General features: G+C 42.4%; 1 protein-coding gene across 1 annotated transcript; it reads right to left on the bottom strand.

Moving 5' to 3' along the window:
* Positions 1-125: 125 nt before the first annotated feature.
* Positions 126-25,721, bottom strand: LOC110990442 (acid-sensing ion channel 1C-like). Its single transcript, XM_022255448.2, has 12 exons — positions 25,142-25,721; positions 22,814-23,000; positions 16,022-16,206; positions 13,021-13,127; positions 11,994-12,157; positions 8,899-9,003; positions 7,134-7,242; positions 6,906-6,987; positions 6,208-6,265; positions 5,262-5,338; positions 3,912-3,987; positions 126-2,710 (listed from the first exon to the last, which is right to left on the bottom strand). The coding sequence occupies exons 1-12, from the start codon at positions 25,444-25,446 to the stop codon at positions 2,522-2,524; spliced, it is 1,644 nt and encodes a 547-aa protein (XP_022111140.2). The 5' UTR covers positions 25,447-25,721; the 3' UTR covers positions 126-2,521.
* Positions 25,722-26,780: the final 1,059 nt, after the last annotated feature.

Raw genomic sequence — 26,780 nt, 5'->3', positions numbered from 1 at the left:
GCGCCGGATCCGTGACGCATGCAGTTACTATAACGACCATTGGTCATTTTTTCAAAACAGCGTCATGGTTATATTCTCAGCAAAATAACCCCCACCAAACAAACAAATGTCACAGCTCCCCGAAAACTCTGAGTTTGAATGGGCCACGAAGGTCATCCGGTCAGTTGTAATTTCAACGGAGTCGTATTTATTCTGTGGTACCATTGACCTTGTCCATCTCTATCCACCCAACTCCAAACGATGTGGACTTTTTTCCAGTACAAACGAACAACTGGAACTGCAGGGACCAAGACCTTCCCCAAAAAACAAAAACAAAACAAAACAAAAAACAAGACAAAACAACAAAAACACCCCCCCAAAAAAAGCCAAAACAAAACCAGCAAACGTTTTTTCTCCTTAAAAATATGAATCATCCGCACGAAAATATTACTCAGCAGAAATAGAAGAAATGGAATCAGGATATGTTTTACAAATGTGCTCCGTGAAAGTACTTATCATTTCCCATTAAGTGGATCAAAAGAACCAAATAACACCTTAAGTTACTCAACACTTTTTTTCTGAGCCGAATATTTACACATTGGTTAGTTTTATTCCTGAAAAGATGACTGGTTTACAGGTACATCAGTTATATTTTTTTATGTACAGCAAAAGATATTATCACCTTGAAAATGATATCATAATAATTTACAAATCAAAGCAAAATCACCAAATACAGTATCTCGTTCCCACGAGCTGCCCTAAGTTGATTACTTTTGCTCGATTCCCATACAAAAGCACCGTGCTGTCAGTTCAAGGTTTCTGTGACCTTCGCCTGACAATACCCGATGTCAATCTGCGTTATTCCGCAACGTCGCTGCTTATTTTTCAATAATGGCCGTGTACTCCCAGAGTCCTTTATCGAGAGAGGGTCTATATGTGTCTCCCACTTAGCTAAACAAATCTCACAGGACAACCCACGGCGTTTCCGTATTTGGAAGGTCGTATGATGCGCGATATGTGGCAAACGTGAACGACCCTCTTGTGTCTTCTTTTGTGTTTCAACGTGGAGGTAGGACACTGAATATTGGAAAGTACTTTTAGATTTCCCGGCGGTGGAGTATATAAGTAAAATATCCCATGGGGTATAAGGCGTACGTGTATGCTATGAGACCCTTAATTACAATATCCTGCTGGGTATGCTTGACGGTGCATGCATAATTCATCCCCAGCCTGCCCAACTCTTCGTCTCTTCTCGGTTCAACAGCTCTCCCGTTATTCCCGCTCGAGGGCGCTCTCCAAAACTTTGCACAACTTCAAATAATCCGCTATAAACCCAGTTCGCTGTACCCAAAATAGTTACATGTAAAGTCTTTTGCTTTACAGTTAATGAACGACTCGAATTTGAAAAATAAAAAAATTGGAGGGCTTGAAATCTCGTCCTACCCTTAAATCTTTCTTAATGGCGAAGGCCTCTATGTATTTCAGGTCATCTATAGTTAGTTACGTTACCGTTACTAGTATATTTTTTAAAAGCCATTACTAAATAAACAACAGGCTTATATATGTACAGCTGAGCCCTGATAAATATTACTATATCATTGCTATTGCTATAATTGCAACCTGTTTAAACTAAATTTTATATAATTCATCGGTCCCAACGTCTAACTCCAGCCCTACTCCTCTCTTTTTCTTTTCATAACGAATGAAGGTCCTCTTCACACACATGTATTCTGAGCCAACGCAATCAAATCCCAACTTCTCGTTGTTCGGTCACGGGAAAGGTGAGATCTAGAATGGGGGGGGGGGATTTGTCCCGACGAGGTTGTGTGCAGCTCCACATTTCTGGGGCTAAGAAAACATGATTGTGGACTGCGGAGGATTGCCAAAGATGCAGATTCACCCCGCACGTCTTTATGAGGAAAGAGACTTTACGCCAAACATACGAACTGTTTTGTTGTGAGATTTCTAGGAAGACTGCAGAGTGAGACTTCAATCTGTGACAGTGACTGCCTCTCATGGTCGTAGATCCCCCGTGGGATGCAGGCGAAATACTGATTACACCCTTTATATTGGACCGTGGGTATAGGCCAGTTCAAAGTCCCCAAGACGTATTTTGGGGTTGACCCTAAAAAGCTTATTTTGGGGTTATTTATCGAGGTTTTAAGTGGTAAAAGAGAGTTCACAGACTTAAGTTTGTCGCCTCAGTGGAAGGTTTTGGTGGCATGCACAGTTGCCTCAAGGACAGCAGTCCTGTAATGCAGAGCCGTGTGCGTCATGGAATCAAATGGTGGAATAAACGTGCCAGTGCACATGGAAAATTAGACCACCATAGATGCATGTTGTACTGGACACACAATAAACCGCCATTCCAAAGTCTGACGTTTGGTTCCAAAGTGTGAAGTTGGCACTAATCTTTTCATATGCAGCTCTGCTGTTGTGTTCAGCGCCCCCACCCCACTTTCTGAGCAGATTTAGGACTGGTCCTGATCGATCCCCCACCACCCTCGACCCAGATGGATTTTTCTACGCCATTTGTCCCTACTCATGCCTGGGGTCTGCTGTTCTCTTGCCCCGTCTTGCCGTTCCGTCTGTTCTCTCCCCCGGCGCGGCACCTGGTCGAGATGAGAACGAAGATGTCTATCATCAGCTCCAGGAATTCGAACAAAGTCAACACCGACACACCGATCCATAGCCCAACTTGACCACCCAGATCGCTGACTAGTGAACCAAGCTGAAAGAGTCGAAACCAGAAATCGATGAGTAATTTCACCAAATACATATCCTCAATCTGAAGACGGCAACAATATATGGAACGAGAGACTTTGAAACGCTGGTGGCAGCTGACATACCAGCCCTTCTTATCGTGCACTCAAGCTCAAAACTACGTGCGCATGCTCAGGAGTGCTACATGATATGATAGGGCTGGACTGGTATGTTTGCCGCCACCAAGCGTCACAAAGTTTCCCATCACAATGAAACGGATGTACCAACTCTGTTCCACCGAGGTGTCGAAAGTTGAATATAATACGTGTGTGATAGAAACATATAGTGGCGTAGTGGCGTAAATATGTGCGGGAATTGGGCGGATGGGGGATGCTAACAGGTGGGCTATGACAATAGCTCGACTATGAAACTTTGAAATGGGGGGGGGGGCACTTCATTACTCTATATGGAGGTCGATGTCGATATGTACTCTGAATGGCATATTCATGGCTGAATATTTCAAAACTTGTTTTTCATTTTGAGTGATATTGAACGCATTCTGGTCGCTGGAAGTCCCACAGTTTCCAGCAATTCCCTTTGATTTTTATACTCACTACAAAAAAGTGGGAGGGCAAGTGATTCAATAGCCCACCCCCTCCAAAAGTGGGGGGTATACCCCATCCCCCGGGATTTGTGTTTATTTTCTGAAATTTGTTAAATACGATTTCTTTGTCTGAATTTTGAATTCATATAAATGATATTTTGTTTCGCGGAGTCTGCGTATGTCTTGGAACCGTGCCAACAGAATCTGCGCTGATACAATCAAATCTAAATTTACATAATGTAGATGTGAATAAATCTAACATGCTTGGCTAGAGTCTTAAACTATTTCTAAAGTGTCCAAGTCACTGTATTGGACCCTTCCACTGAACAAAATCCCGTACCGATGGGTGATCATAACCATAACTGCATGTTGTATCACTAATCTGTAAGCTAAACCGGGCACACTGCTCTCGAAAACGACGAGAAAACAATCGAATATCACGGTAAAGGTATGCCTCGCCTTTCTCGCTCCAGAAGTAAGTTTCCATCCCCTAAAAAACACGGCACAGTATGGTATGTCCTCTTGTCGTTCAGTACGTGTTGTGAATAATGTGAAAGAAAGTCAGTGGGATGAATCGGTCATTACGCGTAAGTCAAAGGGTTTCTTCATAGCTACAGACACTCACAGTGTAAGCCGCTGTCTGGAAGATGTCATCATAGTTCAGGGAGTCGAAATAGACGTTGACCCGAAGTACGTTGTCTCTGCCAAAATAATAATAATAAATAATAAATAAACAGTTGGTAGTAATCAGTAATTCAACAACCGGGTGCATAGTGGATTATTTTGCAAATGTTTATGACAAAGCACAGCTTGAACATAAAACCTCCTATTATGCGTACCTATGGAGATTTAAGACCTTTCCTGTAGTTGGAAGAGATAAAGAGCAGAAGCACTCCCTGTTCGGTTAAAAAGAGCTATGTTGGTGGAGTACCAAGGGGTTTCCTTTGCTAGGGCAATTGCGACCTCTCTTGGTCAAGCTCGGGGCTCATACCACATCGACCACGATCCCTTGCGGTCTGCCTTGAACGACTGGCAACCAAGTGCTATTACGGAAATGCTGGTATTGGTGAGGCGCATCACGAGAAGGCCTTTCATCAAATGTACCCAACGGCTCCTTTCGAGCATTGGCAAAACACTGTGCCGGGAACCAGAGAGATTTTTTTTTTGGGGGGGGGAGTTAAATTGCCTAGTCATGGCAATTGAAAACTGGGGGGGGGGTTGCTGACATCATACGACACTGAGGGGCGATGTTCACATGACAGATGCACATCCATACTTATATGTAGCATAGCCCTGCAGAACCGTAGTTCTCCCTTTTTGAGTACTACCGAGTAGCGAAAAAAATCTCCACAATTTGCTTCATTTTTTTCTCACAACAAAAAAGTGGAAGGGGAGGTTGGATTCAACAACCCATCTCCTTGGTCATAAAGTGGGCTGGATTCGTAACCTCCTTACAATTTATGCTCTTGTTTCAAGTGCAAATAACATTTACGTGGCTTTAAGTTCATTATTGGAGGGATAATGCCCATAAACAACGAAGACCAGACAGGACTAGGTAATGAACTGTATGAAACTGCTTTATACAAACACTTGGGGCGCACTTTCCCAGAACAGAACACCAACCAGTAACATAACCGGTCAGAAATTTCCCTTGTAGGCATTTGGAGAGCGTACGGTACTTTGTATTTGTACTATGGGGGGGCACTGGAAAAAACAAACTGTAGGTTGCATACATTTTTGTTCATTTATTAATTGGCAATCGTCAATTTAAGAGGACATATACGTGCACGTACATTCGTTTCATGCATGTTAGGTCCCCAAATCCGACTCGGCAAACCCTTTACACATCATGAAATGGGTAGTTGGAATATTAAAAGAACTTATTCTGAAAACACTTAAGGTTTCTGCCCGTAGCATTCTGAGGGATGCCGTCACTAATCGAAAGTTTTTTACACGTAAGAAAAGTAATACTTACTCGATAAAGTAACTGTTATTTTTGATCAACGAGATGGTCTCCTTGTTCGATTCTTGTATGTTCTTTCTAACTGTTTCCTGAAACCAGAGAAATATAGCCGCTAAGAATACGGGACATACCAGCATTATCTACTTACGCGTAGAATGCACTGTGTTGCTCTCACGTGAGCAATGTGGATGTGAACGCGGTATACATTACTTTGAAAAGACGCGGAGTTTCAGACAGGGCATTTCACGTGAGTGCAATGATAAGACTGATTTCATGAAGGGACATATCAAACGTTTTATATAATAATTTATGTTCTTAAATCTCTGTCATCTGATTTTTGGATCGTGCCAGTGAACCATTCGTTCCATTTCACAGTACCCGTTGAACAGAACATCGTTTTTCCTGACGAGTTCCCGCTCCCATTTCATATATTATTTCATTAAAGTAAGACAGCAATGTTGGGACAGGAACCTGCTAACAATGCATGGTACCTCCAGCGGTTGGCATTTCGGACACAAACATGGCGCGAATCCGTTACGCACTATGGCGTACGATAATACGCGAGGACTGTTTGTTCTACTAAAAGATGAGGGGATAACGGACCTCGTAGCAAAGTACGACGAGGACTCGTGCAGCTGTCGGTATTATATGAAACAAAACCGACTTTTGCTCATTCGTGCAATGGTAAGAATAATTCCATGAGGTGATAGAGGAAAATAATTAGGAAATATTCCATTCCACGAGACGAAGACGAGTGGCATATAAAACTTTAAGCTATCTTTCATTGCACGGCGGTGAAAGAGTTTGTTTTGTATTATGCCGTCGGTTTACTTTCTCAACTTTCCCGAAAGTGTGACACGAGGTGTCTCCAAAGTTGACTGCCAAAAATTACAAAAGTTAATTCCAAAATACATGTGAAGACAGGATGAAAAAAGTGCCTTTGGGGTAAACTGCTTACCATGTATTCACGGTTTGGCCACTTCGAGTTACTGAAGCTGATTTGGTATCGTGTCTCACTGTGGCAAAGAACAACAGAACAAAAACCAACAAGGGGTAAGTTTTTTTTTTAAACATGAAAAAAACGATCAATGTGGAATTTATCGAGGGATTCAAAAAGGAGGGCTGCACGACTACAAACCGCGCTTCATCTTTTCCGGTAACACACTGCGCGGGATATGTTCAACTTACAGGTTTCAGTGATCCCATTACTACAAGTAGATATATAGTTTTTCCATAAAGGGACGCCCTTCTTAGAAAAAAAACCACAACATTTCTACGTCTATTTTACTAGATTTTACTAGATCGCGATTTTACTAGAAATGATGCTGTTTTGCCGACTACAACATTTATCCTACACCCCATTATTCCTTTTAGTAACAACCCCTGGTCAGGGAATAAACCCCGCACTGAACCAAGCGTCTTTTGTTGGCAACTTCGCGACCGCAAACACACGTGTTTTACAGTTGTTCGTGAACCCGCGAAGCGTAGTTCTCACCCAATTTAGGAGCCTTCGTAGTTCTTAAAATTTACCCCCTCTCTTGGCCTTGCTTGGACCTCATTCCCCAGTTCTCTCTCAGTTGACTAGATCAGCGTCAATGGATCTGACTGAGAGATCCCATCTCCCCCCCCCCCCCAAAAAAAAAAAACCCAACGTACTTGCAACTCTTGTGGCAATGGCCGCATCGTAATTCGCCGCTGGTGAAGTTGTTTTCAACCTTCTCGATACAAGTTTTTACAGCTGCAGAGATGTGGAGAAACAGAAAGGGGATCAATGCGACTGTATTTTTTCCACAAAGATGATGAGAGCTACTGAAAAAGAAAAAAAAAAGAAAGAAAAAAAAGAAAGAAAAAGGTTTGGGACGCATAGCGCTGAAAAAGACTCACCCTCTACTGATGAGTTACAAGGTGCCTGGGAGTCGTTATATCTGTAATTAATGTAGGCACAGTTACAGTCTAAGAGGACAGCACGAAAGAAGCAGTCTTTCTCACACGCCTATAAAAAGACCATAAATACGGTTAGCGATCAGCCAATCAGCATGACTACGCGATCGCTTGGCGCCATAGGCCGATTTCTATGATTATTCATGAACAATCTTACACAATGGTGAATAGCAAATAAAATGCAATTGGCTGATAGCTCCGACAAATCGAGCAATAACATTAACAGATCTCGCCTAATATACGTTTCACTGGGATTGCTTTTTTCTGACCGTATAATTTAGGTGCCATTTCAACGGATCCAAAGGGAACAGTATACATGCAGTTGCTTCAAATTTCTCTATTTTACTTACAATTGAATACCCTCTCGTGCAACTAAAATTATGAAGGGTATGCCAAAGTATACTAACGGCCTATTTCGTTGTCACCGGGCATGTGAAGACCCTTACAAGTTACCTGCATTCGCTTTTTGAGCAGATTTATTAAAATTGCCCAAACAACCAAAGCTTGAAAATCATGATGTGTTTTAAATAACAAAAAGCCACAAACAAATCAAACCAAACCAAGCCAAAGCCAACACAACACAACACAACACTAATAACAAAATGAAAACCAAACACACCATGCAAAGACACAAAAGAAAACAGAAAAAACCTACAAATAAAAAGCAATGAACACAGAAACCCCGTCATGGACCGTCTTCCCGCGGAGGAAGAACACGGGAGGAGGGGCAACTTTGGCACATCAAAGTGCTTGATGATCATCGCCGCCCAGTCAGACGAATAATAGTAAACATACCAAAAATACCTGAGTACTGCCTGCAGCTTAGCCCGACAAGTGAGGTGTTTTCTTTGGAATTACCTACAACTTATCGCAGTGACCAGGAAACAGAAAGAGAAAATATCTAACATTAGATTTACTTTTGCCGTTTTTAATAATTTTTAAAGATTTTGATGCCGTTTTCTATTATCCATGCATATGTTTGTAATTTCATTTTGTCACTCCAAAACATCAGTTTTCAAAGTTTTTGTACGTGTTTGGCCAAGACTGGCCAACAACACGTTGAACACCACAGGACAGTTAAGTTCACGAAAAGTAAAATGTGCTGTTTCATCACAGGGAGTGATCATGGGATCTCATAAAGTACCTTTTTGTGTAAATTCCGTAATAAAAATGATTCACATAAAACTCAAAATCTTACAAACAGCTTGGTTATTTAGTCTCAAAAGAATTCCAGAATAAAGCATTCGGTAAGAGCAACAACTGCACATGAACACTTCGGGTATACAGCCTAATAAAAGCAACTGCTCAAGCACTAAATTTGATGTTGTGGTCAGCTCATATCAAGCACCAGCGATGGCATGAATATTCAACTTCCTATACAGCAGTTCACAACGTCTTAGGGATGCAGATTACCAACGAAAAATTGCGGCGATGATCATGGGGTACAAAGGGGGCTTTTGGTGGGAAACAGGTGGTGAGTAGCAGAGGTGCACTGCGCTCTGGCTATGGACAAGGCCTACCGGGCATGCCAGAAAGTGGTAATTGGTCAGAAGTTATAGCCTGGGCAGTTCAAACTCCTTCTGTGTCCTTCCTCCAAGGTCTTCCACTGTTGATTGCTATCAGTTCCTTTGTGATGATTGCCCTGTTTCCCCTTCGCATTAAAAAAAAATCCCCATGCTATACATGTAATTATCACAAAGGTAATCACCTCTTTGGTGTACTCAAGACGCTTAAACTGTTCCTTGAAAATGTTATCTTGAGTAAAATCGGTCGCGCAGTCTCCGTATGGATCTGACAATCTGTTCACCATGGCCTGTAAGAGGGAGGTTGAACAATAAAACATGGATTTGGGGGGGAGGGGAGCCGAATTTTGTTCTGTAATGTTTACGTTTGGTTTCAATGGCACTTTAAAGCGATGAAATCAGTCGCACAATGCGAATTGTTGGCTTACAATTAATAACAGAATCTTCCTTGGTTACCTTTTTGAGTATTGACCACAGATCAGCATGCCTTCTTACGGACCCTTTTATAAGGGGTCATTTTCTTTCAAGTGGTTCAACAAGAAGTGGTCATTTTAAGAAAAAGGCTACAAGTCACAAAAGTTTCACAAAGCGTATGGTCGCAAAGAAACCCCTTCAAATTAACACAAACTATGTACATTTTAATCTCGCTGGGGTGCTGAAATAATTTTGGGATTTTGGCAGTCTGCAATTATTTTTATGTGGCAAGTCCTACTACGGGCGATTCACAATAGTGCGCCTCTGAAGGTTTACAACGCTTTGACCAACAATAGACCGTCATGATTGGTACGGCAGGATACCCAATTTCAGTCGTATTCCGGAACGTATTGTATATACATTTGAAACCTTAAATCGGATGGTACTAGGTGATTCGGGGGTTGGAATGAAATCGTAAAATAGAGTCTGGATATTTAAAATTAACATTTGAAATAAATACACTACGTTGGGGAATCCGACTGAAATTGGATACCCTGCGAATGCAGTCTATTGGAATGGGTGGATAGATTTCGCGCTTTGGGATTGGCCAACGCAAAGTCGTGTGACGTCTTTGCGTGTCCCTGGCTGTCTTGTGGACCACAGAGTGAGCTGTGTCATTCGCGATGAGCCCAAAAATCTCTGAGCATGACTCACGATTCCAGAAAAATAGCTGAAACGATGTTTGACAATCCCCCCCCCCCTGATTTTTAGGTGCACCCGATCCGACTACCCACCGCTACTTTTAAGTGAGGCCTGTGCAGCAAAATAGCCATGCTCTGTCATGCTAAGATATTATCGTGTAATGCAATACAGTAGGGAAAATTATAAGTGAGGTTTGTTCGAGCCTTCTCCTTGCAACGTTTCGTTACACCGACTGGCCACAATTATAGGTTTGCCCCCTCTTTTGCATCACACGATAATATATTAGCATTACGGTTCTTATAAGTAGTCGGATATGGGTAGTTGGATCGGTGTTCCAAAAGTGTTCCAAAGTCTAGGATTTTGTCTCCATCAAAGACGAGCAATGCCATCAGTGTTGTGGCACTCCAACAACATCGAACAGGGAAACTTTTTTGAAATGCCCGCAGGTTGGTGGCGTTGTATTCTGGATTTGTAGGATGTCATCTTCGTCTGAAGTTTGATGCTTAATTGGGATTGGATTTACCACCACCCCCCCCCCCCATTAGGGATTGGTTTATCTGGATTTTTCTCATCCTCGTTGGAATGCTAGTATGGAACCGTCGGAATAGGGGAAAAAAGGAATGCATGAAGTGACCGGTAGCAACAAAGTGTACCTGAAATTTACAGTAATTACATTTTTTAAGTTAAAGCGGTAACGTTTTGTTGTTTCAAGATACTTCAAAAGCGCTTTCCAGATATGAGAAGTAATCGTCGAGATATCTCGAAATCTATTTGAGGATATCTCGAAGACGTCGCTCACCTGCAAATATGCTTTGACGGTATCTTTTAAAAAATCGAGTTATTGTATCTAGAAAAAGTGGGAGATATCTTGGAATTATCAAAAGCTAATTAGCGTGTACTTTGATTTGCATAAAATGCCACTTATGTTCGTCATATTTTCTCGTAAGCTATCCGGAATGAATTAGAATTTAAACATGATCTTTATCTGCAGATGGAAAGCTGCGCCCCTCAATGAAACAATTAGTGTTATCGTCTGCACGTCTCAGACTTAGCATCATGCTATGCCGACCATTACTGTTTAATGGCTTCACTGTTTACTGTTCCAATCAGTAATTAAGGATTAATAGCAGGAATTGCAACGGCGCGTAATTGCCAAGCCTGTAGGCAGAACCACCGAGCACTGCAACCAATTATCTCTAGCGTCCTATGGGGACTGAAATACAAGCGTTTAGAAAGTACAAGCCTGCTCCGCTGAAGGTGTGCAACATGCAGTGACGCAGTCTTTGTGAAACGCCATCAGACCACAACTTTCCTGTAGCCCAGGAATTTTTTTTGAGTGCTAAATAATTTTTTGAAAACGTTATAGGATGGCCTTGAATTCTGTTCAAACCTGAAACTCAGCTTTGTGTCCGGACTAAATGCATTTTAATGACAATTTTCAATACTGAAAATTAAATGCTTTGTTACAATATTTTCAAAAAATAACACAATTCTGAAACCCACGGCTTAAACATATCAGGGATTCGAACAACGGCTCGAAAAAGTGCCCAATAAATGAAACCATTACGCTAATTAATGTCCTTCTTGTGGATGCATGCATTTAATTGTCTGGAAGCCGAGACATTAAAGTTTCGCGTTGCAATCAGAGAATCTTCTGACAAAAAAATCCTACCCTGAAACAAACGGGTCGATGACCTTTTTTAGAAAAAAAAAAACCCTTGTAAGATTTTTTTGCGACGACGTTGACATCAGCATGAAACGAAAGTTCAATTTGCTGCCATTTCAAGGAAGTTAGGATTCATTGAATTATTGAATACTATTGTTTCGTTGGACCTTAGTCGCAATATTTTGCCAATGAGTGGCTAAGGCAACTGACCTTTTAGGGGAAGACAGAATTTACCTTCAACTGTGAAATTGTCCACATACAAAGTCTGGTTTTTAAGTAAATTGGGCAAATATTTATTCTCTTTTACTAACCAATACCTGAATAAAATAATCTGCCTCGTCTAATCGTCGGATCTTTGATCACATGTCATTGATTTATTCGTCCCGCATCAAGCAATGGTCACAACCAAAGAAGAAGCTCTTTTCAATTTTACAGATAAGTTCCACTTTACTGACAAAAGGTAATTTGACCTCTTCAAAGGAAGTCAAAAGTACATACCCGATATAGCCCGAGGAAACTCTCCGTACCGGGGGCGATATTGGCTCCTATATCCTCGGGAAAGGGCATCTCCGTCTGGTTGTGGACCATGATTCGGATACCGGCTCCCGTCTCCACACCAGTAATGTAGCGATCTTGTTGAATATACAACTCCATGGACAGACCTGTCAAACAGAGAGGAAACCTTGGCAAATCTTGCTCTTAAGCTGTGGACGTAACATGTAGTGAATTTTTCTACAACCATTCAAATGCACCTGGTGACTCTTTAATAACCTCATTTTCAAAGTCTGTTTTAATTTATAAGAGTAATTTTGTGCACCTTTGATTTTATACCAATGTGCTGGAGTAATTCGTATTTCGACGGCCTAATTTTCCTTTTCTTTAGTGATTCAATGTTATGTAAATTCGACCCTTTCTCTGAAGTGTTTTCCATGACCAAATTTCGAATTTCATAGAAATACCTACAAATTGAACTGTGTCTTCTGATTGACATCGAAACCAGAGGGCAATCAATTGTCAAAAAATTGTGTAAAATGTGCCTTTTTTCAGTGTATCCTTCCAATTCATTTACCCCCCCTCAAAAAAAAAAAGGATGCCGAGCCGTGTTGTGAGCTCAAAGATTCCACTGATGTTAGAAATAAATATTGTTTTGCTTACTTTTTTATGATCAGCCACGCTGTTTAAGACCGGTTTACCCGGTGTGGTGTGAACTGGGAACTCCCTAGAATTCCTGTCACTTTTTTTTTCAGTAAAGTGCCCAAGCTTCAAATATTGCGTACGAGTTGCCATGGCACCGGTCATTTCGGTGTGGCGGTCTCAGTTTTCTCCCGGTCTCAGCAGTCCCCCTTATGGTAAAATACTTCATGCCAACTCTGCACACAACAACGGGAAAGTCGTCCGTTTAATGTCCGGCTATTCAAGGGGGACCGCTGAGACCGGCACACCGGCATGCGAAATTTACACGGCTAGTGAATCCCCATTTTGTCGTGAGTTAAACACCGCAGCGACAGTAAAAAGGATCACGTACCATACGATGGTCCTGTTCTTGTGACTTTCAGAGGTGCCACGCCCCGAGAGGCGGAATTAAACGTGAAGCAGTTGCCGTAGCGGGAATTGTAGAAGGATGTAAAGTTCCTAATGATAAGTGCGACACAAGAAAATACATCAATCACAAGGAATTCAGCTCAGACTATCAAGTACGCAATTTTGGCAGGCATCCCCCCCGAATATCTTATATGCTACAATCGAGGACTAATTACACGGTACTTTGCACTCCTGTCTGCACATGTAATACTCAGGCTTTGACAATTTTCTGTCGACCGAAATATGCACAATCCGGCTATGAGGGAATTCAAGAGGAAAGAGCTTGAAGTCACACACCATGAAGATTCAAATCGCCTCCACTCTTTGAAACCTTCTCTTCTGAGTAGAGCATTTTCAAGCAGTAACGTCTGGTATTTTTCTCTCGTTCTCCAAAATCCTTCTGGTACGGTTGTTTTAAAAGGGACATGGTACTAAGAAATCTGTTGTCGGCAAACAAATGTTGCCGAAGGAAGAACAGATTTTGTTGAGAACCTCAACCCAATTTTAGAAGAACAACAAATTCTAGTCTAATGGAGGAAGTACACTGAAACAACACTGTTGCAGATAATATATAAAGAGACGAGGCAGTTTTCAGTATGATGGGAAAGGAAACCATCAACAGGCATGAAGACTCCCAGGGGCGTGTTTAAAGCAATAGCAGCATGTGTTGTAAACTGCGGGAAACACTCACTCAAACATTCATTGGTTAACAAAATCAACAAAATGTTTTGTTCACTTAACAATATTTTCTTGTTCCAAATGGTGGTTCCCTCAACGAAATATTGTTGTTCCCTCGACAAAATTTGTTTGGCAGTGCTGACAATAATGTTTTTCATATAGAACGTCCCTTTAAAACGTATTTCCGTGAACACGTCCAAACAACGCTTACATCGGAGAAGCATGTCGCGTTTATTCGACAACCATAATTTAGAAGCCATCTCTACTGTAACACAGCTTTCATGGACAGTACACTCGTGCGCTACATGCATCGTCCACCAATAGGTTGTCACACGGCTAGACCGCGTGCCAACATGACATGCAAAGCGCGCTTAACAAGCACGATGAAATAGACCTTATTCAAGGGGAATCCATTTTTATCTTCTTCCCTGAATTAATTACATGTAATGTAACCTATTTGACGGGGTGATGTCAGACGATGTTGGATTCCAAGCCCCGTTTCAACTTTGATATAATTTGTCACAAATGTTGCATTATTCTGAAGAAAAAGCGACATGAAGGCGTATTGGACTTTTATTTCGTCGCTGTAGATTTCTCTCAGCTTCCGAAAATGAAAAGGTTTACCCCCTTTCAATTCGAGACGGTAGTCGCATACAGTCTACTGGTACCCATGCCCTGGACGGAGTAAGGCTTACGTAACACTCGTACGTGCCAGGGCTCAGGGTACCAATTTCCCGCCCTGTAGGTGACTGGATTGTCTTCGAGGAGACTCCATTATCCCCAGACTCTTGGGTAGAAGCAATTCTGCTCGTCAACTTTGGCTAGTGGTACCTTTTCCCCGTCAAAATTCTTCGCTCCAGGCCTTCCATTGATGATGGATTACACCGTATCGTGATTGATGAGTATGGAGGGTCGTGGGCAAAGTTTGCAATAATTATATTTCTAAGCCTATTAACATAAACCTCGCTCACTCTGCACGCCACGAAAATTAAATAAGCTAATGTACTCCAAGGTCGACGATGCAACAGGGCAAATTAATTACCAGAACGTGTCTTTGGAAAAAGGCACCATACATAACCGTTCATTTCATTTTTTGTCTTCCAAATCCCTGGTTATGAAAACAGACATAGTAACAACTGTCATCTAAAGACAGCTGCATCCAGTAAAACGAAGTCAAACAAACCAGAGGTTATAATTCTTATTAGCGCGAAAGTACCCGAGTTTTTAAACCCCATTTTATTTTCTTCATAACGTCTTCTGTCGCCGCACATAATTTAAAATCGTTAATGTGAAATCAACAAATGGCTGCACGATTGCTAAATAAAGGGAACCTTCTATGTGTTGACTTCCCACAGACATTTTGTCAAGGTGCTTTCGAGATTAATTATATGATACCGGTACTTCCTGTTTCTTTCACGGACGTGATCTTTATTGATTTTTTTTTAATGCATCTGTTTTTTTGGCGGAGGCTTGGACCCGTGGGCCGATCGTAGTTCGTCATTCTCCTCCCGCAGCTGGTTCACCTTGCCATCTTTCTCCTTTACATTGCTGTGAGGGAGATTGAAAGTGACACACAACGCGGAGCATAATACCGCGCGTATCTGGCACAAACTCGTATTTAGAGGCCCTTCTTATCGGCACACGCTGCGTGTATTCTTTGAATTAGAACCGCGCCTTAAAGAAGCGCCCTTCATCTGATTGGTTAACGCTCAGTCACGTGCATGTGAGGGCGGAGGGGAGGGACAACAGGGGTCGTGACATTCCTCCAAACAAGGAGCCCTTTTTAGTATTGCAAAGAGAATTTTTCACATTTCATTTCTTTTCCTTAAAGATGCATGTAGCAAACTCAAATGGAACCTCACTGCAAAAAAAGTTATATGAAATAAATGCCACAATTATAAGCCTACCGCCCATGTCATGGAATCATTCCTTGAAAACCTTAATGAATATTACTCAATAACAAAGATATTTGTGAACTTGTATAGGCCTAGTTCATGCAAGGATGGGTGATTTGTGCAGGGGATGGCCACGTGGGGATGGCGGGGTTTTATTCGGGCGTGGCCTAAAACAGGGTAACGCATGTCTCATATTCATGCCATGGAAGAACTCTTCCATTTTGCAACAGGTGGAGCGTTCCATTCCAATGGAATGTTCCATTCTTATTGGCTTCGCTGCGCGCAATCATGAAATTCCTTCCAATAATCGACTATTGGAACACGTTGGGCGCTTGGTCAGTCAGTGAACAAGAAATGACGCAATCTTCTCACCTTGGGGAGCAGGGCTTCTGTTGGAACGTGCACATGAGCAGCATGTCGTTTAGCCTGTGTCCGGTCACAGCTCTCTCTCCGTACGGCATGGCCCCCACGATATCGATGGCGGCGTCGACTGTCTGGCTGGTACAATCTTCCAATTCGTAGTCAATGTCTGCCGATTCCCAGTCATCAGGATAGCCCTTCATTTGAAAAGAATATGTATAAATACTTCATTACGAAAAAAATAGGCGCCCCAAACAGAAAAAGAAAGAGAAAACAGGGATGAATTAAGGGGGAAAAATTCAAACTTGGTGTTCAAGGACTCTGGTCCAATTCTTGGCTTAATATCAACTGTGACTGTATTCTAAGGTCACGTTGTACAAGGCAAAGAGGAACTTGGGCAAATGAAACGTCTTTAATAATGGTGCCGATTTCTTAGAAAATCAACCAACGAGCGGTTATATTTACTGTACAAAAACCAGGACTATGCTACTTGTAGAGTAACCTTAATACTGCGATGTCTACGTGGCAAGAAGGAATCGCTTTACGTTCGCAGCGACACAGGCTCATTGGTGTAAGACGATCGCACATAAAGATTGTAATGAGAGTTGTTCTAAAGATATCCTGCACGATGTGGGCCGAGGGGTACCCCCCCACATGTCCAATCCCCATACACACTCTAGACTATTGTTACCTAATACATCCCCCTAGATGTCTGTAAAGAATTCCTGAGATTTCGATCACACAAAGGCGTTGGGGGATGCTCCCTGTTCCATATCTTGCTTCATATAGTTCTAAAACCCCCTCAACTTTACGTTCATATCCCTCAAAACACAGATTAACGGGTGCCTGAACTCATGGAATGTGAGGGGTTTTTCAAACAGAGAGCTCTCGGAACTGTGTTACTCATTGGTTCCGCGGTTTGAGAAACATCAACATCAACGATGCATGCACTGGGTTCACGGCTACGCGAGGTACAGTAAGCTTGTGATGCGTGTATCGTTAATGTGATGAATGGGCTGATTACATATCAGGGCGGCCGTGTGGCGCTTGGGATGCGGGTTAGGTGTGGAGGACAAAAGGTGGCCATCTGCTTGTCTACTATCAGAGTAGTGGAAAAGCAGATTTTATGTTCTGGTAACGTGCAATTTCAACTTTTCTATTTTTCTGCCACCTCATAAAGCAGAACGAACATTGTTTGGTTATGCATTTTTCTATTTTTCTGCTTTTCTGCTTCCAAAAAAGTAGATTTTACGGATGGAATATTCGATCATGGACATAATGGAACGTGGCGGGGACTTGACCCTTTTTCCCAGAATGCCCTAGCGAATACACTGCATCGTTCGATTAGCCTCATTTCGAGGCTTTCCACGTAACACTGGTGTATTCAGGGAAGCTAATCAAACGCACCAACTGATCGAGGGGAACGCGTGCGGATAGCCAATCAGAAACGAAGGTCATCTGCGGTATACTCTGCACCCATTCTCCAGAGATGCTTCTCTTGCGAGAGCTGACCTGAGCGGCGGCGCAGTTCCTCGAGGCAACCAAGACACTGCTTATGCCAAGCAGATTGATTACATTAAAATGAAGTTTCGAAACGGGCACATCATTCCGCTCGGATGGGATTCATCAGGATGGTAATTGCCACTACGGCAAGAGGTGCTCCTTGCGCACTGATGGTGCGGTTTACAAATTGATGGAGGAGGGGACATGCTTCTGCTAGAGGATATGTAGGGGAGACACAAATCACAACTGAAAGAGATTTACCCAACATGATGTTAATACCACAGATAATCAGTACACAAACCAAGACACACCGGCGACTGATTAGAATGAAATCTTTAGTTTATCAGAAGGTTATGTCATCATCGTTATTGGGATACAATGTAACCCAATAACGTTGATGACACAACATTTCTCTCACATCTTGCCTTTTGAGTATTTTAGACAGGCGTTGATAATGATATAACTTTGTCTAACTAACAAAACAGCCGGCTTAAATCGTTGCCTGAAGTTCCTAATTCTGAAACATTTTGGGTGGAAGTTTCCAAAAAAGCTCCTCCCTGTAATTATAATGGACAAGTTTGGGTTCATTCGGGGAACACTTTGACGAAGTTTAGGGAGATGAAAAATTGCCATTGTAACCAAGGTTTCATCTTTCGTCACGCAAAAATATAAAAATAAAAATAAATACATCAACAGAAGTTGGCAAACGACAACAGGCTATTGGAAACAAACCACTTTCGGCATACAGCTTAACACAATTCAAAAACGCGAAATTGTGCTGTAAGAAAAAAACTAAAGTGCACGAAACAGAGCAGCAAGGTATGGCATTCCGCAATATGGTGTTTGTGCTCACCCAACCTGTTTGACTGTATCGCTCCTAACCCTCATTATACCAGCTGTTACAGACACTGAACCGGTGCAACGATGCGTGGAATTTCGCTTAGTGCGGATAAGGGTTTAAAATGCCATAGAGCTATGATCATGCAAGTGTACATCTTTGGCGACACCAAGATTTTTTTCTAGAAGGGCAGTACAGTTCTGGTAAAAGAACACATTAGCAAGGAGCTGATAAAGTATTACCGTTAAATGGGGTCAAATATCCATTTTATTCCTGAAGCAAATTGGTAATTAGTATCCCAATTCATCTGCGGTTTTTCAGTTTCCCCATTTATCTTTTCTTTTTTTTCTTTTAATTTTTTCTATAGGAGGGCATGTGCCCCTTTGCAGAGCTGTTTATATAGAAAGTAGTGTGCCAGCTTCAGACTGCTTTTAACTAAAAAATGGCTGTGTGTGCAGTACATGCATACGGATGCATGATCTACCATTTGGGTACCAACAATTGAGACACTCATGTCGCAATTCTCTTTATAAAACAGCTCCGCCCCCTTCTATCCATGTCACACGACGCCCGTACCATTCATTACTACAGACAGCAAACAATATCGTACACACAAAAACTAAATAAACATGACATACCTTTGTACTTTATAACTTATGAAAAGCGAGCCCAGGTCGCGAAGAGGGTCAAGTTTTGCATATACAGCGGGGAAGGGGGGGGGTTAACACTTGGCACCACGTTACCATGAAAATAATTGACATTGTCAACGCTGTAGAAAAAAAGGTGCTGCCACCTTTCCTCGGGGATCCTTTTCGAGTGAAAAGATAATGGTGGTTGTTTTCAGAATAACTCAAAAGTACCTGTCGTATATAAAACAAGGTTTCACACTCTAAATATTAAGATTTCCCACCACGTCTCCAGCGCTAGTGCCTGCATGCATTGCTATTCCCAAAAGCTATTTTAACAAAGGGTTGAAGCAGATGCAATTCAGCAACAAGCGTCTGTTAGCAAAAGACAGAAATCTTTGAAAATGGTCATTTTCGTCTTTAGTTTATGTAGCTGCATTTCTTTCAGAAATGTCAAATCAAAATGCATGCGACGTTAATTATGCAAGTTTTACTCAAATAATCAAATTCTCTCAGAGCAACAGATTCTGGTGTGGCTAACGTGCCGGTGTGAGCAGAGGTTGCGTCCCTCTTACAAATTGTCCAGTCAGACAGTATATTCCTGGAATGGCAGTCCGGCTGGACCTCTTCATACTCCCACTCTTTGCTGAGGATATTTTGTGCATGACTGTCATTTAATATATCACAGCTTATTAATATTTTAGACTTTTGATGAATAATGGTCTGTGCTAATGCTTTGGTGTTTCCGCCACATCTTCTAAAATGAGAGATATTTCGCGCCTGCAATACTGCGCATATTCAGTGTGAACCGCCGCCCCTTTCAGTAGCCCACTGTCCCCAATACACGCTAATGTGCACAAAATTGGTCACGTGAAAAATGCGGCATCCGTGGTTCAGACGGGATAACGTTTTTTCACATGAGGGTTGAACATTCTGGAGGAGTTCCCCTTTGAGGGAGGAATTATAAGGATATCCTGAACTGGCAATGAGCGGCAGAGTATTTAGGAGGACAGACTGTGCTTTGACACCGGCATGCGTGTTCCGAGCTATAAGCCAGCAAATACCGCGGGCATGTCCAGGTGCGGAGTGTGCCACAGAGAGAAAGAATAAGAGAATGTAAGGAGCAAGAACAAGAAAAACACGCTACTTTACCTTGCGTCGGTAACACTTCTCTGAGCGCTTAGCGTGGTTTGTTGGAAAACAATATAATCAGAGGAATGTACGATATACGGAAGCCTATTACTACCAACTTGAAAAAGTATTTTATCTCATTTAAATGACATAGGTATCTCGTTTAAACGAGATATCTTCATCTATGGCGTTTAAAACGAGATACTTAGTCGTTTAAATGAGATAAAATAACTTTTTTTGCGTTGGCAGCAATACGCTTCCGTAGCGATAAACGAACAAATGGCACCATCCTTTTCACGGGGTCTTAAAAGTTTCTCGGTCTTTACGCCAATAGGGGCTTTGCAAGGTAGCCATCTTGCGGGGCACTAGTTCTTCTGTTCCACAGGAAAACCTCCTCTGTGCATACCCAGTGTAACAAAAGTACTGACCTGCAAGATGGCAGCCATTCCGAACCCTCTATGGGCGCATTGTGCATTTTCTCTTTCTTGTACATAACATGGTCTGTCAGAACAGTACAGAACCGTACAGGAATAAAGCAAACACCTAAACCTGAATTACATTTAAAATGTCTGCTTCAAAAATGCCCCCCCCCCCAGATTTCGGAGTAGCATGCGTATTTGATGCCATGGTATCACAAGACGAATGACCTCGCTGTTTGGGAGATTGTGCTCTGAGATGCGATCGGTTCTCCGGATTCAGTTCCAGTGTTCCGGATTCAGTTCCAGTGTTCCGGATTCAGTTCCAGTGTTCCTTATTCGTCACGAATAGTGTCAACCCAGTCATTATGATAACGCCTGGCTCTCATCTTGCACACGGGTTATACATGTAATTTCATTTGATTATGATTCCATGGTTGAAATTTGTACAGTTTTAAAGAAAGCTTTGATTGAGAGAAATCATAATTTTTTTCAGTCAAATTTTTCTTAATTACCTGCTCCGTAAGCCAAAGATGCACACAAAGTATTTTGGATACATGTACTTTCAATTTCTGAAAACAAGTTTTTGACGGGGTCCGGCCCCGGGGTCCCCCCTGGGGATGCTTAGTGAATTCCAAGTACTTTTTTGTCTTGCGCTGAGCTACGGAACTATAGAGTGGACAATTAAGGCCATTCCACAACACCAATATATTCAGTATGAAGACATGCTGGGTTGGAACTGGAATCTAATTGACATTCCCGTTCTTGCTCGCGGTTACCAACCTGACCACGAAAAAAGGGATCTTGATGTAATAGCCCGATAGCGCCAACTGCGTCACGCGACCAGTAGTAGGTTTCAAAGAGAAAAAAACAAACAAACAAGGCGTCCTTCCATAGAACAGTGTGCCATAAGTGTTGTTTAACAAGCATAATGCCGATTTTCGGTATAGTACTCAGCAGATTAGATTAAGTCTGAGTACTTTACCGACCCCCGGCTTTATTTTTCAGTAAATGACACTTGTTATGATAGTATAATTATATGGCACTATGTTGTAGGCGCACGCACATGGCGTGAATCGCCACTGCCGTTCCTCCGGCTACATTAAAGTACACAGACACACGGCTAGCAGGAGCTATGCGTCCGGTCGTCCGGTCGATATGGAGTGGTTTAACCACTCCATATCACAACAACACTTATGACACACCTTGCTCTGGAAAGACGCTATCTGATGCCTTTTATAGGTCACGTGACTTAGCTAGCGCAATTGGTCTATGATGTAAAAGCTGATCGTGGAATGTAATGTCCCTTTCACGGGAAGAAAAAAAAGAGAAAAAAAGAGGGCGTCTCAGCCGATGGAGGTCAAACTATAAAATCTGACGTGCAGAATTATCACAGCTGACGCGTATGTGAGGGTGGGATGCACTTTTCAAGGAAAACCAAAGTTTTTGTAATGACATCGAAATGGTGGTAGGTAAAGCAAAACTCTAGGCAGAAAAAAAAGTTGTCATGAGCGTGACTATCATCGTCGTTAGGTTTAGCTTTCGACGTTAAGGTTCCCTAATCTCGGGCGTCGTGCCACTTAAGGCTTCTTCTATAATTACCAACTCCATTTAGAATGTCGTAATTATTGAAAAATGGGCAATATCATAACTGATAGCTTTATTGCTTGGTGTGTTTTTCTGGGAAACTGATCTCCGAAGTCTGAAGTCGATGGGGTAGAAAATTTGGTTAAGTCGTAGACGAATGTCTGGTTCATTCTTCAGGGGAATGCAATAGCGAAGCGAATTTGACGTCACAAATATTCGCTGGGGTTGAAATTTGTTTAAAAGTTGAGAATTGACGGCGGGAATATTTTCAAATACTCTGACGTCACAAATTTGCGTTCGCTTTCGTATTCGAGCAAAGTATGAACCAGTCTGAGGACAGGTTTTGAGAAAACAGCCCGAGCAAAGATTCTCAAAAGGACGTACGTAGGAAGGAGAAATTTTACAATGGTTTGTGCTCTCCTGAAAGCAAAATCTAAAGCCCGGCTCATGCTTGACGCGAAATCGAATTCGAACGCGAATTTATTGATTCGTATCAGCTATTTGCAGGGCAAAATTGGTACAAGTTGAACACATTTCAACTCGAGCGAAATTTCGTGGCAAATGTGACATCAAATCCGCCTTGCTTTCGTACTCGCTTCGAGTATGAATTGGTTTTAACTTGCACAAAGAAGGAAACTAAGCCATGTAGGGAGTAAGTACGTGATGGGATACTTAAGACAAATGGAACATCTGATGGACTCACCCCAAAGGTCGCATTGACGGCGGTGCCACAGCTCGAGGAGCCCCCTTCCAATAAGCTGCGTAGGTCGGTGAAGTCCGCCAGCGCGTCCTTCCGGATGGGGTTGAGGTTGCACCACGTCACGGCCGGGAATTCGACCCTCTTTGGCGTGCGCACCTCAATGTTGACATTGTATGGCCATTTGTAAAACCTGAAAAGAACGGTTAGTGGAATGACGGTTGAATGAGTTTGATATTGGTGGAATGACAGTTGAATAAGTTTGATATTGGTGGAACGACGGTTGAATGAGTTTGATATTGGTAGAATGAGAGTTGAATGAGTTTGATATTGGTCGAATGAGAGTTGAATGAGTTTGATATTGGAGGAATGACAATTGAATCAGTTTGATATTGGGCATTTGGCAATCATATTGTGTTTCTAAAGCCCTATATGTATTACCTCGATGTCCAATTAAAAAATAAACATTCGCTGTCAAAACCTATGTGAATTTCTAATATCGAAATACCCATCCCTCAAAATGGGTTATTCACAGTAGAAACCTATCAAAGTGTCTAATGTCCCCGTCAAACTAATTTAACTGGCATGTCAACATGGGTGAGAATCCCGGGGGATGGGGGTATATCCCCAACCTTTTTGGGAGGGGAGGAGCTACTGAATTATCTCCGCGTTTTCATTGTGGGGGAAAAAAGGCGAATTGTGAAGAATTTTTCGGACTACCCATCAACCAAAATGTATTCAATAGCAATCGGAAATGGAGAACAATTAAAACACACAATTACGCCGGTTCGATGTTTTGGTGAGGTTCTGCAGGAATGCTATACACAACCCCCTACTGCCAGATGTACACCTGTCTTGTAGAGGGATCCCAATACGACGCTTTCAGCGTCGATCTGCGCACTTCCGCGTTTGAAAACGAGGCTGTATGTGCCAGCTTCAATTCTTAATACGATCAGACGATTGAAATTAAGGAGTCAAAACACAAAATACATAAAGGTATGTTAAATTCAGACTTTTCGGACGGCAAATTTTTGTGGAAGAGTCTTTCACGATGATTCGTTACGTAGCAATAGCGGCAATATACCGCAAACTAATGCACTTGCGATGGTCGTGTATCTGGGCAGTGGGCGTGGTTTCAAATGAAGTAGTGGCACACTTACGAACCGGATACCTCACGTAGTGTGTCGACTCCGCGGGCGCGCGCGAAGTTCATCACAGAGAGCCTCGGTTTCGATGCGGATATGCGCAGACGGCGCTAACGTGAGATTCATCTATAAACATCGGCCCCCTTACATTCCCCGTAATTCTCCCCACCCCAACTGTAGTTCCCCGCACAGATTTACGCCACTGCATTTCATGTAAGTAAAATTGGGAATTCTTCCCGGCATCGCCTGCCATCTATGCAAAAACTGGACTTCTTACTCGGCTCAACCCACATTAGTGTTATGTACCATATTTAGGTGATAGCCACAGTGGTTTGAATTTGATACAAATGGGACTCAAGATTCCTCCACGCAGGCTCATGTGTGAACCGAGCATAAATGATGGCATATTAAAGTAAGCAGGTTCAAAATATTTCAGACTTTTAAGCTAAGGCAGTAGTGACTTTTTTCGGATATACAGGGTCTTGCAAAATCGTGTCCTTCGGAGGAAATGCGGATGTGGTGGGGGAACCAACAAACAGCTCTTTTAGGAAAGCCAGCTACCTGCAACAAATCCGCACTTGTCAAATGAACACTTCATGCAGTGCTGGACATCTGGCCCTCGTTTCCCCCTAGATATTGCACTGCACGATATACACTTCGAAAAAGAAAGCTAAAAAATCTTCGTGGGAAAAAAGGGCATGCGACAGATGCTGGTCACAGGTTTCCCCAAAGCTCCGTGTATGCATTTTTATGCATCTCCTTTACATTTTAAAGGGCAAATACTGATAAGCAAATGCACACTGCATACCGAGTAGACTTGTTGTAAGCGTTGTGCATTGAAAATTCCTCTAACAGTTGAAAGGTACGCATTCTTTTCTCTTTTGATAAGAAAAATGTGCCGTATAACATATATACACGTATTTCCAAAACTTGCAAACTAATTTGAAATTGTTGAATTATCATTCAATGTGAATAAAGTTTTAACCTGCAAATAACATTCATTGTAGGAAAACTTGGCATTATGTTTTTTTCAGTAAATTTACGTAAGGGAAAATAAAGTCTTTTTGCATGTGGATTTCACGTCGTCTTCTGCAATTAAATCAAGATATTAGATTATGACGAGAGAGCCATGAGCCTGAACGATTTCTTTATTTCTTAAAGCTTCGAATCAGCATATTTCAATACCTACTTGATAATCAGATCACAGCCTTGGTAAATGAACATTCCAAAGCCAGCCAGGAACAGCAACGTCCACGCCACCCGTCTGAAGTTGGAATTTGCCCGCTGGATGTTGGGTATACCGTGGGCTCCCGACTCGGCCAGCCGGTGGCTCACCACGTACAGCAGGCTTGTCTGCTTGGCTGACGCCGTCGGATCGGGCGGGGCCGCAGGCGCCGCACCGTCCTCAGCGGAGATATCCTCAACGGTCATCGGGCTAACCTTCCGCTTGGCCAGATGCAGTCCTTCCTGCGAGCCGCTCTCCTGATGATACATGCAAGGAGTGGTAAGTTTAATGCCGGGCACTTAATTACTGCGGATAATGAGACCAAAAACGCCGCGCAGGCAAGGTAAACACGATAGCACCGATCGACTGCTGTTTACCGAAGGTCAGTACTTATAATATGATAGAACCATAGAGCTACAAACCCGTAGCTCTATGATAGAACGGTCCCACTTGTTGCTAAGCCGAAATTTCAATACGAAAAATACCACCGGGGACTGATTAGGGTTGGTCGGTCTCCATTAACGCGCCGCACCCACTCGGTTGATCAGATCACAATGGGAGTAGGCCTATGTAAACAAACATTTGTGCTCGTGCGAAGAAAGAATGAAAGGTCACGCAACGTCGCTGGCTCTATCGAAACAAACAGGTGTTTTTATTAGTAGAATACAAATGTTGCCCTGACAACTACTGAAATCTTTTTTTTTTCTGGTTGAACGTACGAGTTAATGGTTGACAGTGTTTCGTAGTAGCATGATCATTGGAAAGGAAAAGCGTCCCACTCATGGGCGTCGCAAGGGATGAGGGTGAGGGGGAACCCCCCCGAAAAAAATGGGGGAACATTACAAACAAGTTGCCGAAAAACGAAGTAAATAGAAATGAGATAAAAAAGGGAAGGAAAGTCATGGATTTGCTTCAAAATATTGCCCCTCCATCCCTTTGATGAGTTTATCTTATTTATAGGTTTGTTTTAATTTGTCCCATTGTGGGTTCAAAATGGTTTGCTCCCCTCCCCTTGGAAAAAAATCCTGGCGACGCCCATGAGCCCACACCCATACAGGCCTGAGCTAGGTTTCGGGACAAAAACGGAGGCATCGCTACTTCCTGACCCAGTGGAATGGGGGTGGAGATGGGATTCAGTTTCCTCGTTGGGCTTGCACTCCGCTCCCGCCAAAAACGCAATATGTGCTCCCAATACATGCACTGATTTCACCCTTTCTTTAAAACAGATTTTGAACAATTCATCACCACTTCCTCTCTCAATTAATTAAGACCCAAATTCACGCCCGTAACAACCGTAGCTTTTGATGTGATCCGGACGTGTCAATTAAAGGCACACTGATTACGGGTAAATATGAAATCGGCCTCAAATGGCAACTATGACTCATATGTGCAAACGGCAAGATGATTGGTAATTATATGCACATTTACTAAGTGGATTTGCTCCTTCGTGGGAGGCGATCTTTTTTACACAACACGCTAAGGAATCCCAACTTGAAGAAAGGTTAGAATCGCGGCTCTGGGGGATGTTTTTCCAAAGGGAAGCTTCCAAGAGGCGTGAATAATAGTCTCCTCTCATGGCTGGTAATAAAACCATTTCCCGTAG

The sequence above is a fragment of the Acanthaster planci genome, linkage group LG05, assembly GCF_054643075.1.
Source record: "Acanthaster planci isolate LZ-2023a linkage group LG05, COTS_SCS, whole genome shotgun sequence".
NCBI lineage: Eukaryota > Metazoa > Echinodermata > Asteroidea > Valvatida > Acanthasteridae > Acanthaster > Acanthaster planci.
Note: the sequence above shows the minus strand (reverse complement) of the source record. Positions and strands in the feature narration are given on the sequence as shown.